At 41.4% G+C, this 15200-nt stretch overlaps 2 protein-coding genes across 2 annotated transcripts in view; one reads left to right on the top strand and one right to left on the bottom strand.

Moving 5' to 3' along the window:
- The window catches only part of CNST (consortin, connexin sorting protein), a 41676-nt gene extending 36866 nt beyond the window's left edge, over window positions 1–4810 (bottom strand). Inside the window, exon 1 of the mRNA XM_064158681.1 lies at window positions 4637–4810. The gene's annotated coding sequence lies outside the window, so the exon portion shown is untranslated. The remainder of the gene's footprint in view (window positions 1–4636) is intronic.
- Window positions 4811–4845: 35 nt separating this feature from the next.
- Window positions 4846–14573, top strand: TFB2M (transcription factor B2, mitochondrial). Its single transcript, XM_064158685.1, has 8 exons — window positions 4846–5213; window positions 6224–6312; window positions 7225–7378; window positions 7758–7906; window positions 9280–9369; window positions 10531–10593; window positions 12048–12199; window positions 13566–14573. Exons 1-8 carry the CDS (start codon window positions 4904–4906, stop codon window positions 13744–13746), a joined length of 1188 nt encoding a protein of 395 aa, XP_064014755.1. The 5' UTR covers window positions 4846–4903; the 3' UTR covers window positions 13747–14573.
- The last annotated feature ends 627 nt before the right edge of the window (window positions 14574–15200 follow it).

The raw sequence follows: 15200 nt of genomic DNA, 5'->3' as shown, positions 1-15200 counted from the left end.
AACTACACACTCCTAGGCAACTCTGTGCCAAAAAGTGTGCAACACACCAAAATTTGTCTACAATTTGCCTACAGAAATATTAGACATTAATATTGTGCTAGTTTGAAGCTAGCTAGAATGTTTTGGTGAGAACTAGATTACAGGCTGTGAAAGGAAAACAAGGCTGATGTCTACTGCACTCATAGGCTTGCTGAGATACACAAAAAGAAGAATCAAAACATAGATGAGGCACTACTCCTGCTGGGGAGCTTCAAGCTGCATCTCTCTCTCTAACCTCACCCTCTGTTTCTCTGACTAATCCACTTTGCTTCCTAACCCCCTGGCCAAACCTCCATTCCTCCTTGGGACTGGGGTAAGGTTGAGAGGAGTAGGGGAAGGTGAAGGGGCAGTTGGGAGCCCCTCCTGGGGATTTGGTTTCTGGGAGGGCTGTTGTGTTTCTGTATTACCTTTTACCTTGTCTATTTCTGTCTATAACTGTATCTACTGTAAATATCTGCTTGTATATTGTGCTAGCTGTAAATATAAGCTTCATTCAAATTTCCAGAGCTGGCTGAGCCCAGTCTGGGTGATTTCCAAAGTGTGGGGGGGGAGCAGAAAAGACCCAAACCATCATAAATATAATTTCTCCCCTACACTTTCCTTATAAGCTAGCAACAAATTTGCAAAGGCATCACAGTAATACATCAAGAAGATAAATAACTAAACAACAGTAAAATAATACCTTTACTGCAAGAAGTTCTTGAGCAAGCTAACATTGCCAAAGTGTTCAAAACACATGACAAAACATACACAGAAAGACAGGCGGAGTGAGTTTAAGAGCCAGCAGAATGTTTTGATCAGAATTCAATGGAGATGAATTCTGAGAGAAGTAAACAGAAGATGCACCTATTTGTATGTTTCCACTCCTGTGCCCAAAAGTTTAACAGCACTTTTTATTTTTTTTCTGCAAACAAAAAATACTTGCAGTAAATTTAGCACTGATGAGAGATGCCAGATTGATAGCCCTAGGGACTGAGTTCCTCTGTACACACAGAATGGATACAGCAGAGTGAGAAAGTTTGTACCCTTGCCAAAATGCCTTACAATACGCTGCTTGTGCAACAATCTTCACACTACAGAACTCTTTGCCCCTCCACTAAAAATATAAAAATTATTGCTGCTGGTGTTCATTATAAGGGAAAATAAGATATGGACACTGTTAGCATCAGTAGGGACAGACTTCACGACACCAGCTCATTTAAAAGTGTTTCATTTTGTGCTGAGTGGCTCTCTTTTAAGCTGTGAACATTTGTGTTCGTGAGCCTGCAAAGTTAAAGTGCACCTGGTGTGAAAATGCTTTCCTGTTAAACGGCAGGTTATTACAACAAAAAATCTGCAAAGGAGTGGTTTAGCACATGCCTTTTTGAAATAAGTGTGCATTAACATAACCATAAAGCCAGTCCTCAGAAAGAATCTCTAAGAAGAACTTGATAGTTTCACTTAATTGGCACCTGAGCACTCACTCTCCAGTGATCCACACCACTTTAAATGGACAGTATTTTCCTGTTCATCAGGTTTTAGCACCAGACTGTCATATACAGCAGGGAAGCTTCCAAGAACTTTGGTTTCTTATTTTCCTTAGTACTAACAACTTGGACAAACAGATAAAAAAACACTTCAGTCACTCCCCCCATCCAAATCCAAGTCTCCACCTTCAACTGACTGCACACAGAAAGCCATAAATTAAGGTTTATAGAGCTCTAAATACAACATTGCTGACCTCTTTGTAAAGATGTATTTTCACTTGGAAGTAAGATGTTCAATACAACCCACAGGCTGCAAATTTACTGGATCTCAAACCAGGCTGTATAGGATTAAAAAGCAACTTCAGTCTTTCATGTTTGCTTTATGCCTATATGGGTCTGTAACTAGGGACAGCAATTACCAGGAACAGGAGAACAGAATGATGCTATTCTCTAATTGTAAATACAGCTCTTTCTAGGGACTGTTTTCCTGAGTGCTTTTGAAGAAATCTCTTACCACTCTTTTTTATTACTTGTCTTGGTCACCACCCAAAGTATTACAACAAAATTACTGAAGTATGCTGAATATTCGGTACATCCAGCTCGGATTCTTTCTGTGCAAGAGGAGAATTCTACTGAATTTGTACTTAAAATGAAGTATGGGTGTAAGAGTTCGAAAAACTGAGATCAAGATGTATGTACTAATGCAATTTTCCCCCTTACTGAGAAATTCTGGTCAATATTTACTATGGCTATGTGGTTATTATATAGAAAAATACTACTAAAAGACTAATGCTTTAACATTAACTTAAAAATGTTTGATATGAAGAAAAAAATATAAGTGGCAAAAGGCCACTGAGATGTAAAATATGTCTTAAGCCATCTTTCTGACCAATAAAACAAATCAGCCCTTTTGGCTATCTTAAACTGGAATCCAATCAAACAGGTAACCCTTTTGATTCCTGCTCTGATTTATTACAAAAAACCCAACCAAAACCGAATAATCAGGAGGAAACAACAATTTTATACCACCCAACAATGCACTTAAATTACAAAGACATGAGGCTCTATGACTTTAAGGCTGCAAATTCAAATATTTGCATGTGGCAATAGCAGGAGTAAGCTAGAAAATACACACCACAATTCTCCATTAACTTAAAAATAACTGTTCAAATGTCCTTGGGATACATTTTAATGCATTAAACATCTTTCTGCATTGCAATTTCTGCATTCAAACAAAAAACAAACCCATGCAAAATGCACCATTTTCCTAAGGTTTCAACAGTTTCTTGAGGACAATGACCAGGTCAGGAGAGGTAATCCTTTGTGCATGCAAAATTCAGTATGTGTGTGGTAGTTCTAGGGAGAGGGAAAATAAAGTTTATCCTGTAGAGATAAATGCAGGGAAATGCTAAGCTAAAGTAAATAAAAACATGGGGGGAAAAGTATAGTGTATAAATAATGTCAAGGCATTTTGACTTTTTTAGAAAACACTCCTCTGAATAACCTGTTACTCTTAACAGGCCATTAAAAAATGGCCCTAGCCCTCTCCTCAGTGCTATTACCCACCAAATCACTTAACTGACCTTAAAGCAAATGGAATATAACATGGCAATGTAGTAGCTATACCTAATTTTTGTGGCCACAGGGATCAATAAACTGAAAACGAATGGCAAACAGGACATTACTAAACATTTGCTCTAAGAAAATCAAGTTCCTCTGCATGTTCTGAAAGTCCTATGAATTACTGAATTATCAGACTAATTAGTAAGAGAGCAAAAAAGCTACTAAAAACATAAAAGTCCAGTTTAAAAATGGATTTGAGGTCTATCCCATCATCCAGCTGAACAGTCTGTCCTTAAGGCACAAGGAAGGCTATTACAGTGCTCAGAATAAAAGAGGACTTAAAAATAAATTGCAGATACTGCTGCATTTGGCATAGCTTTTGCGATCCTTCCTAAATTGAGCCCAGCCTCTCTTGATGTCACCACGCAGAAAATCACAACGCCCCAATTTTCTGTCCTAGCTTCTGCGAAAGGAGATACGTTGAACAAAATCACTTTGTTTAGTAAGCAGGCATGCACTAATTCCTCACTTCACAAACATAAAACCAAGACGTAAGCCATTATGCAATTTGCACAAAATCACAGCCCGGATTTGACCTGTTAATTTGAAGATCTCTACACTCTGACACATCCCCCCTGCCTTGCGCACAAACTAGTCAGGGAGCTGGGAAACACACGTCTGGCAGGATTCTCATCCTTATTCCTGAGCTCCATCACACCGTGGCCACTCACCTGCCACTGACAGGTGTTAGCACAGTATCCCTGAAGGCTGAACTCCAGTTTTGCAGAACTTGGATACTTTTGGAAGATGGTCTTAAAGTTATTTCTCGTTAAGGCAGTGCGGAAACTGTTGAAAGGACAACGTCGCTGCCACTGAACTACTGGTTTCATCTAAAACGTAATTGCAAGGTGGTACCGGACAGAGGGCTGCAGACGCGGATGTCAGAGCTCTGCAGGAGCAGGATCCTGCACCGGCTGAGGGCGGCAGGGCGATACAAAGAACCGAGTCCCGAAGTGACTATTTAGCTGCAGACGCGGAGATGAAAGGCTCCGGCGAAACACCCAGGCAAACCTCAAACTAAATACGTAGCTCCTGGGACTTCCATCAGTAAACCGTGCAGACGTTGCTCCACCAGAGCCCCGCAGAGCTTTCACACTGGCACAAGCCTTCCCCTCCTAAACGGCCAACCGTCGCCACAGGTTCTGCCCCCCTGATGTGCGCCCGGGGCACCGCTCCGGGTGAAGGCACCGCAGCGCCGGTACCCGCCACCCCGGCTCAGGCGGGCAGCCAGCGCAGCCCGCCCGCTGCTGGCCTCCGCGCGTTCGTTCACTTCACAGCAAAGCTTCACCATCGCCGCCGCCGGGCAGGCGGAAGGCGGGAAGGTGCCATCACCGCCGTCTCGCCAAGGCAAGGCGGCGGGGACGGCACCTTCTCGTCGCCCGCTCGGCGGCCCTCCACCCGCCCCGTAGCCTCCAGTCGCGGCCACGACAGAGCGGAAGGCAGCGGCGTTGCGCGGCACCGGGGAAAGCATCTCCCCTGCCCCTTCGCCTCCTGCGGATAAGGCCTACCTCAGCTCCACTGGGGCTCGGGCGGCCGGGACCCGCCACCCGGCATGGCGTGAAGATGAGGAGGGTGGTCCTGCCGCGCCGCTGCTGCCGCAGGCTCCTGGCGGTGCAGGGCTGGCACCATAGAGAAGACGGCGGGACGAGAGACCTCCGACGATAGAGCGGAAGATCGCTAGAGAGGCCGGGAACAGCCGGAAGTGACGCTCCCGTTGCCGCGGCGATCGCGCTCCCGGTGCTGGCTAGCGTGGGGCCGGTGGCGGCGGCGTGGGGATGCTTGCAGGCCGGGCCCTGCCGGGCGCTGCGGGCTGCCGCCGCCTTCTAGCGGCGGGGCTGCGGCCGCCGCTGTGCGGGCTGCCGATGTGCTGGGTGGCAGCGAGGCGGGCGGCGGGGCAGTGGCCGAGCCCAGGCCTGCAGGTGCCGGAGGCGGCGGAGGCGGAACGGCTGGTCCAGGAGATGCAGGGGCCGGCCGTGCCGCTCCGCCGCTTCATCGCCTGCCCGCAGCTGGCGCGCACCGTGCAGCGCTGCCTGCAGGGAGGAGCCAGTCCCGGCCCCCAGCCCGTCCTGCTCGAGTGTGCCCCAGGTAAGCTGCCGTGAGGTTCTGGCCGGTCTGCACCCGCCTCACCCCTGCCCCCCGTGGCTTCGCTGTGCCCTGGGGACGCGGCGCTGCTCTGTGTGCCTGTGACCTTGCTGGGTCAGTGCGAGGTGCTGTCCTCAGTACCAGCGGCTACGGGCCCTGGTCCTGCTCTCCCGGGGCTGTCCATGGGTGGTGGTGTTGAGGAAAGCCGACGAGGCCCTGCCTCTCCTGGGACTTTGAGCGAGGGTGGCAACTGTGCTGCCTGCTGGCGCAGCCTATGCCCTCTGGGACAGGGTACTCGGCCCCGCTGTGTCCCGCGGGCGAGCGTTGGCGGGCGGTAGGGGCCGTCTGGCTGTCGCAGCGCTGCGATACTCCCTGGGGCGGGTGGTGGGGGTGGTCAATTTATACAGAGCTTTGTCAGGGATGAGCGATTCTGGAGACTTGAGTCACTCGTGTTAGAACTTGGCCATGGAGTTGAGCTGGACATTTCTGTCCGGGTAGAATTTTTGGTTCTGTAGGTGAACTTTGGCAGTGAAAGCATGCCTGAGGCTGTGGACTATCACACAGATAGCCCTCTGCACTTAATGTGGTTTGTTTCCAAACTTCTGCAGAAGATGTTGTAAATGTAGAGCTAACATAGGTACAGTTTCAAAATACGTTTCGGTTGGCAGAAGAAAAAGTAGTAGAAATAGTTGAAATAGTCTATCTAATGTCCTTCAGTATCTAATGCAGTATTTAGTGTACTTCACTGAACAATCTCTAGACAGGCTGCGTGTAAATCTTTTTTCTAACTCATTTTGAAGTGTGTTTAAACAAACACAAGTTGAAGGTGGTATGTCCCAATTGTTGGATGGGGAAAATCACTAAAGGAAAATCACGACTTGAAAATATTTTCATTAAAAACCATTGTAATTACATATTTAAAAAAATATTAGTCATTAAAACATAAACATTTAAATAAAAATGTTTTAATTAAAATTTGCCCCCCTTTTTTTTTTTTTCTCTTCCTCATTCAGGTCCTGGAATCTTGACTCGGACTCTGCTCAATGAAGGTGTTAGGGTGGTAGCTCTAGAAAGTAACTCAGCTTTTCTTCCAAACTTACAGGTACATTTTTGATTTGGTAGCACATTTCTGCACCTTAACTAAGGGGTAAATAAACCAACAACTTATAATTGTCTAATAACCAGACATTGTTCCTTGTAACATCTGAAGTAATGCTTAACAAAAGTATTGTTTTGTTTTACACTGTACATCCAGCAACAGACTATTTTATGATCAGCTGGTTTGACATTTTTTTATATGTAGGAATTCAAATTCATAATCTTCCTCTGAATAACTTCATGCATAACTATGAGGCTAATAATAATCAGATTCATTGGAATTATGCATGCTTAAGTGAAATGTCTGTAGCTTAAAAAAAACCTCTAAAAATAGTCTTGGTTATTTTGATTATCTCATGGCATTATTTAATCTATTGTCCTGAAATTGCAATTGACTGGTAATATTAAAACACTTAAATATGTTGTACTCTCCTGTTCACCTTGGTGTTGCATGGTTTCAGAGGTGGTCAGACACAGAGCTGTAGAAGCTGCACTGGAAGGATTATGTTACAGTGCTGTAAAATAGAGGTTTGAAACCAGACTCTCACCTGACTTAAAATGTGTATGAAAGACATTTTCTTTGTATGTATGAAGAATTCCCATTGTAAATCACTGACTGCAGTGGATTGCTTAGTTTGGTATAGCCTTTTTTTTGCAAAACATTTGCAGAACATCTTAGTAATGTAAGAATGTGCTTTAAAGCTCCAGCTGAACAGCATAAATATGTCAAAATGTCCTGCATAATGAAGGAAGCTATTCTTTTTAACAGCTGTGAGAAGCAGCTCTGAAATTTGACTCTTGTTGACTGGGTAACAATTGTATGTAGTGCTTGAACATTTGGGGTTTTTTTGATTGGGTGTTTTGCAACATGAGTTATTACATCCAGATTTTTTCAACTGAAACTAATTCTGTTCAGTCCCTAGAGAATAGCCTGGATGGACAATTAAAGGTAATTTATGGTGACTTCTTCAAACTGGATCCTATGGGGAGTGGAATAGTGAAACCACCTGCTATGTCTTCTGAGAAGCTTTTTGAAACCATGGGTGTAGCAGCAGTTCCTTGGAGGGCAGGTATATATTCACACATTACAAATCTGTTCAAAGGGTGCATAGGCAAAGTCTTTGGGATTTGCTTGAGAAAGATGTTCTATTTTATATATATGCTGGATTAATGGATATCGTTTCCTACATTTCAGCTTTATTTAGGTTCTTGATAGTTTCAAAATACCTTTGTGGCAATATGACATTTCATGCATTTGCTCATCTATGTTAAAGGTTTTAGTTGAATGCAAACTGGGCTTAGCTTTGACTAAAGCTTGACTTGTATTTGTTCTTGAGTAACTTGAGCTGATGGACGTTTTTTTTCTTAGCTATTTGTAGTTTGTACATTCTCATTAGTCTAGTATGTACTGCAGAATTTTAAAGATACTTTTACACACTATTGAAACAGATGTACCTGTGAAAATTTTTGGAATCTTACCACACAGAAAGGAAAGGAACACACTTTGGAGGCTCATTTTTGCCCTTTATGAATGCAATTCTATATACAGATATGGAAGAATAGAACTCAACTTCTTTATCAGTGAAAAAGAGTACAAGGTATGTATAAGAGATTTTAAAGGTAGTAAAGAATAAAATAGTGCTTCACAGAACACAAAAACATTTATATTGCATAGCTAACATTTTTTTCCAGGGAAATTTCTTCTGACAGACTTTTAAAGTCTCATCTTTTCCCTACTTTTTAATAGCACTGTCAAGAAACATTCTGTTGTGTTAAAAATGTGAAGCTGCAGCAGCAAAGTAGTTGCTTTCCATTGTGGCTTGTGAAGTGTTTACAGTCTCTACTGTGCTTTTGCAACTTAATTGTTTATGAGTTGCAGGTAATAGGCCACAAAGACTGAATTCAAAACACCTTGTGAAGAGGATTCAGAGTTATTAAATATACTCAGTGAGATGCACTGCCTGACCTCTTCAACCATTTTTGTATGCAGCACTGAAAAAAACTGTGAGGTTCATACAGAAACAAACCTTTACTTGAAGCAAGCAAAGAGTTCTGGGTGTACTTACAGAATCTGTGTTGTGTCTAACACCCTACTGGAAAAAAAGAAAGCAAAAAAGTGTTAAGTATATAATTCTGTGAAATGACAGGTTGGACAACACTGAAATATCCACTTAAATGGATTTTTGTTCTAAAAAAACATTTGTGTTAGTAAATATGCTGCAGCCTATTTTTTTAATGTACTCACTTTTCAAAAATTAAGTTTACTGTTTTTATTGTGAACCCTGTTCAATGAAGGTTGTGTACCTAAGTAAAAGCAATTGGAACTTTCTTTTAGTGGGCACTGTTGGTTCCTTTTTGGTTTAATTTGGGTTTCTTTGATCGAGCATATGATGAGGCTCCTTGAAACAGGGTTAAATTTCCCTGCTGCTATATGCTTCCTTCTCTGCCCTGCTTGAGAACAGTCACAAGCTTTTCTTTATTTTCTTGCCCTCTGATTTGTCTGCTCTGTAATATTGATCAAGAAGATTGTGCAAGCTGCTTGATATTCAGTGAGGTCACCTGGTGTTTCACTTACTTTGCTTGTGTATCTTACTAGTGTTAGCTCATAACTCTATTTGTGTTTTGGCTTTTATACAAAAAATGTTCCTATTCTCTTCTGTGTGAAACTTCTCTGCTGTAAAATGGATCAGAAGGTATAAGCTAGAAATTCTGACACAGTTCAGTTATCCAAATAACCACCATAAAGAGCTGCTTAGATGGCCATAATGTCTCCTAACTGTATTCTGACAAGATGTACTAAAATAGCACAAAGTATGTATTTGAGGCCTATGTAACTTTACCTTGGAATTTTAGACTTAACTATGAATTTCTGAACACTTATTGTATTTATATAGCTGTATAAAAGGATTTTGTTAGATAAAGGAAGAAATATTTCTGCAACAAAAATGCCCTTTCTTTGCCATTTTATTAGGTATTAACAGCAAAGCCTGAGGATGCAAGGGCTTACCAAGCACTTACTGTGCTTTGGCAAGTAGGATGTGAAATTCAGCTACTGCACATGGTAAGTTTTTTTGAACAGCTGCCATGGTCTAATGCTGTGGACATGTTTTTGGGAAAGGGTTTATATTATCTTACTACAGTAAGATAATTGGAAGCTAATTTGACATTTAAATTAGTTGGAGAACTATTGAAAACTTTCTCTAGGAATCTACCTTCATTGCTTAAATGTTTCTGCTAATACTTGTTGAAGATGGTCATTTCACAAATGGGGATGAAGTAAGAGCAGAGACAGTTGGTGCATTTTGTTTTCTCAGTCTTCAATGATCAATAATTCTAATAAATCTTGGTCTAACCAGTCCTTTGAGATAGAGGCCCATAAGTGTGAAAACAGTGACTTTCATTTGTGGACACTGAGATTGTCAGGGACTAGCTGAATCAGCTGAATGTTCATAAGTCCATGGGGCCCAATTGGATTCATCCCAAAACACTGATGGAGCTAGCAAATGTTATGGCAGGACTTCTCCTGATCATCTACAAAAAGTCTTGTCAGTCTGGGAAGGTCCCTGTGACTGGAAGCTGGGCAGTGTTACTCCAATCTACAAAAAGAGTGTGAAAGAAGACCCAGGGCACTAGAGAAATGTTAGTCTAACCTCAGTTCCTGGAATCATAGAATCAGCCAGGTTGGAAGAGACCTCCAAGATCATCCAGTCCAACCTAGCACCCAGCCCTGTCCAGTCAACTAGACCATGGCACTAAGTGCCTCATCCAGGCTTTTCTTGACAAAAAGGGGATGGTGCCTCCACCACCTCCCTGGGCAGCCCATTCCAATGCCAATCACTCTCTCTGCCAACAACTTCCTCCTAACATCCAGCCTAGACTTCCCCCGGCACAACTTGAGACTGTGTCCCCTTGTTCTCTTGCTGGTTGCCTGGGAGAAGAGACCAACCCCCACCTGGCTACGGCCTCCCTTCAGGTAGTTGTAGACAGCAATGAGGTCCCCCCTGAGCCTTCTTTTCTGCAGGCTGCACACCCCCAGCTCCCTCAGCCTCTCCTCATAGGGTTTGTGTTCCAGGCCCTTCACCAGCTTTGTCACCCATGCCTGTCACTGTTTAAGAGGCATTTGGACAATGTCCTTAATAATGCACTTTGACTTTCAATCAGTCCCGAATCTGTTCTATTTTATTCTAACAAAGCACTTTAATACATTTGCTCCCTCCTATAGGAACCTTGGTCATCCTTTGTAACTAATTTGAAAACCAGAGGACGGGCAGTACCAAAAGCCACGGTAAGATTGTGTGCACTTCTCTCCAGGTGGAGATGGAGCTACACCACTTTTAGTTAAAGGTTAAAATAACTTTATAACAGCATTTACAAATGTATTTTTAAACAAGCATTCAATTCAAAACTTACAGGCAGTATGCAGATGCATTGGAAGTGGGATGAAAAATTGCTATGTGCCTAGAAGCTGAAATAAACTTTGTGACCTGTGATGGAAAAAGATAAAGTCTTTTTCAAAAGAAGTTACTGATGAGGTCATGTCTACCTGCTTGAACAAAACAAATGTTACCATAATTAACAGCACAATCAGTATACTGCTGCTTTTGATTAAAATGGTCATTCATGTGTCCAGAGTAATTTTGTGTGCTAGTTAATTGCTGAAAAGTGCAAGTCCCAAAGCTTGAATTTGAGAAGTGGAAAAATACCCCATATGAAATTCTTTTCTTTGGTGAAGTAATGATGTTCCTTTGAATAATATAAGAATATTCCTGTTAAATACCAATAATATAAAAACATGTTTACTTATTTGCTTTAACTTTCCCCGGAAAAATGCTATGGTAGTATACTGAATATTGTTTGACATATTGCTGTACAATAGAATCATAGAATCATAGAATCAACCAGGTTGGAAGAGACCAGTCCAACCTAGCACCCAGCCCTAGCCACTCAACTAGACCATGGCACTAAGTGCCTCATTCAGTCTTCTCTTGAATACCTCCAGGGATGGTGACTCCACCACCTCCCTGGGCAGCCCATTCCAATGCCAATCACTCTCTCTGCCAACAACTTCCTCCTAACATCCAGCCTAGACTTCCCCTGGCACAACTTGAGACTGTGTCCCCTTGTTCCATTGCTGGTTGCCTGGGAGAAGAGGCCAACCCCCACCTGGCTACAGAATGGAAGTGACTGGTATGCCTTCCACACTTAGGTGTGTTGCTGTAAAGTCACAGAGAGAGGCATGTCTAGTGCATTATGTAAGATGCATTGTCACAGCCTTAGAAGTGCAAGATCCATTGGATGATACATTACTGCTAATACAGAAGTACATTTATTTCATCTAAAGACTCTACTGCCTCCCAGCTTCATAAAATTCTCAAGCTGCAACATTGTGTTACGCTCAATTCTACATTTATATATATACAAAAGACAGATACACAAAGTTATCTGATCTGATACTTTGCATAGCATAGGAATACTATAGGCCATATAATCTCTTGAAAACTCACATCCAGGCTGTATTGTCTCTTTCAACTAAGAAAGTTCAGTCTTTAAAAAAACCCCAAAGTAATAGCCTGGTTGTTTTATTTCCTATTTCCATTCCTGTTTGGGGCATGGGGAAGGTAAAGCATCTTTGTTCTAGAACAAACTTACAAAATCTTAGCTTCCAGTGCAATCATTTTGGTAAGATTTGTAGAACGTTTGTAGATGACTTTTCACTGATTTAGTTTGTTTTTCTTGCAGTGGCTGCCAAATGACCATTTATGTTTGGTACGACTGACTCCTCAGCAAAATCTGTTCACAGGAAGCTTACAGCCCGCGAATTCGCTTACCTTTATTTTCGTGGTGAAACAGTGTCTTGCTAAACCTAAGTCTAGGCTTATTGATAGATTAAAGTAAGTAATTTCTCTTCAGAGAAATAGAGGAAAATATTAACATAAATTCTCAAAACCATACTTATTTGTAGCTTTGCCTTTTAAAAATTACCTACATGTAGAACAGAGGATTTCATTTTTGCACCCCACAACGTAGTAATTTGGGCACTGTTCGTGGCCTGTATTTGTAGGTGTTACAAACTTGAGGTTTGCCAGGAAAGTCAACAAATATTTAGAGTGTAGATGTGCAGTAACTGTCTATGAGTCCAAAGGAGCTGAGGTCATATATCTGCAAGAAATTTTCACTGCCTTTACAGACATAATAATTAAGTCAAAGATTTCGCAGGTATAGAAATTAGAAGCTGAGAAAGAGTTTCGGTTTATCACAGACATCAAAGTAATGCAAATGAAAACAGCTGAAGGTTATTGAAGGTGGAGTGGAGATGTCCTCAAATGGCTGTTATCTAATTTAAAAAAATTAGGGATCATTTACAAATTATGCAACTGATTACTCTTTTTAGTATTTCATTGGAGCTTAATGACTAGTAGCTTTCTATTTCCCATAAATGAGAAATGTTTAGAGTCTGAAAAGCATTGATTTCAACTTGTTAATGAAAATAATTAATGTATGTCTCATTTGGTGATAGTTCAGGGAAGTTAATTTCCAGAAAGGAGGGAAAAAAATGCAGACACAAAAGCCCCAGTTTATAAATTCCAGTAACTAATCATTTAGTGCAAAGAGCCTTAATAGATTTCTTTCTTAGAGCTCACTAAACTCCACTTGATCCTTTGGTCAGAAAGTGGAGCTAACCTTGAAGGCTTCTAATGTGTATCCTCTGTGTATTTAGACATGCTTTTCTTGTCTGAGTAATAGTTAATGTATATGCACATTTATAAAAGGTCTGTTTTTCATAGCAATGATGGAAAGACAGTGGATACATCCATTTATATGCAGGAGAAAATGCCTATGAAATATGTCACCAGCTCTTGCTATACTGAATAATCTTCCTGAAAATGATCTTGCCTTTCATGTCTCAGGCATTGAAGAACAACCCCTTTTTTATGTTTTAATGCTTGTTGTTGACTTATGTAGTTAGGGTGGAGAACGGAAGGGAGGGCACCCTCCCTCTAATGAGGAGGCTTATATGGTTCAGTATTGTCTATATATCTGCTTGTGGCTTTATTTGTTATTTGTGTATCTTATTAGCAGAGCAGAGGCTTCTTCTTGTTTGTAGCATGGATTGCAAATAGCTTCTGTTGTAGGAAGGTGTAAACTTCCACAAGCTGTGAAAGAGTGAAATGGACCTTCAGATACTCTTTCTTGCTCTTGAATTTTTCACAGAAGGAAACGGTCTCTTAGGATTATTTGTTTGTCTGTTTGTTTCAGTTCATGGAGCTTGGACGTGGGTAGTGAATTGCTGAAAGAGCTAGAAATTCCCCAAACTGCTAAGACACGTGACTTGTACCCAGAAGACTACAGGCGTCTTTTTGAGGCTTTGCAAACCTCTGACATGTTTACTGAAACCTGGTTCCAAGATGAAGTCTTGGAAACTATAAGGAACATATAAAGCTGCTGTCTTTTGGAAGAGCGTCTTTGCTTCTGGAAGATTACTTTGATGAGTAAAGATTTAAACGTGGGAAATGCTGTTAGCTAGATGATTTCCTGTCCAAAGGGGAAATTAAATTTAGCAAGTAACGAGAGCCCTTCCACACAGATGAAAGTAACTGATTCAGTTATTTGATCACAGTCCTATCTAGATTGGGCAAACTACTTCTTTTTCAGGAGCTTACTATCAACCCTGCTGCTTTTGGATGTACCACTTAAATGGAACTTTTTGTTACACTGCTGTATTTTTATATTTGAAAAGAAAGGCAACAGACCAAATATCGTTTGTGTGGGTTGTATTTTAGTGCTGTGACTTACTTGAATGCTTTTTTTTACAATCACTGCATGAGTTATATTGTGTCCTGATCTAAAAACCTTGCAGTCTAAAATCAATACTAATAATTGTGGTGGGTTAGCAGAAGATAAGGTAATGACAGCATGATAAAACATCAACTCAGAGCATTGGTGTGGTGGAGGGTTTTTTGTTTGTTGTTTTTAACTGAGTATTGCTGTATCTCAGGGTAAAAAAAGTTGTAAGAGTTCTTTTGAAATTTTAAAGACAACACTGGGCAGCCTGTTCTACCTTACAATACATGAACAGCTGTAGGCATAGCTTTATCTTCTTTTAGGTCTAAACCCATGGTCACCAGAACATTCAGTGTTGTTTTTTGGGGAAAAAAATTTACCTGCAACCTTTGTCAGTATGTATTTGTTTAATGTGTATTATATGTACAAAAATAACTCACTTAAAAACACAATGCTATTAAAATTCCTTTTTTAGCCATAATACTCTATAATGCAACCTGTTCTAGTTTATCTTCCTGTCTTACTGTGTACCTGTTTGGTTGGTACCTGAAAGTTCTGGCAGGCTGTAGTGGTTTTGTGTTCTGTGCTGTCTCCTCTGGCAGACCTGTGGCCAAAACCTCGGGTATTTTTAGCAGAGCATGAGTTAGTAAAATGCCTTTTTAGTAAAGGTCGAGCTATTTTCAGGCTTTGGAAAACATCAGAATTGTATTTCTTAGGCATAATGTGAGTTACAGATATGACAAACATTGATCTCTGACTTCCTCTTGCAGTTCCTGCTGCATAAGAAAAGTTGACTTCAAGCTAGCCTCTGCTAGCTAAGCTGCAGTGATCTGTTTAAGCTGCTGGTAAGCCTCTGTGATGTTATTATGATGAAGCTACTGGAAAGGCTGAGGTTTAGTTTGCTGTCTGTCTCAGAGTGTTGTTGGTGTTCTGGTGTACCTTGTGAATGTTTGAAGGTTGCTTTTTTTCCCATCTTTTACTGTTCCAGATAACTTGGATTATAAATTGGCCCTGAATAGCAAACTTGCACATTTTTTCAATCTCAGTAGTTGCTAAGTGTTTTACTTAGTGGTCTACAGAAATGCATCATCTCCTGGGCTGATACTCACA

Source organism: Pogoniulus pusillus, chromosome 18 (assembly GCF_015220805.1).
Source record: "Pogoniulus pusillus isolate bPogPus1 chromosome 18, bPogPus1.pri, whole genome shotgun sequence".
NCBI lineage: Eukaryota > Metazoa > Chordata > Aves > Piciformes > Lybiidae > Pogoniulus > Pogoniulus pusillus.
The sequence above is the reverse complement of the archived record's forward strand: the minus strand, read 5'-3'. Positions and strand labels throughout refer to the sequence as shown.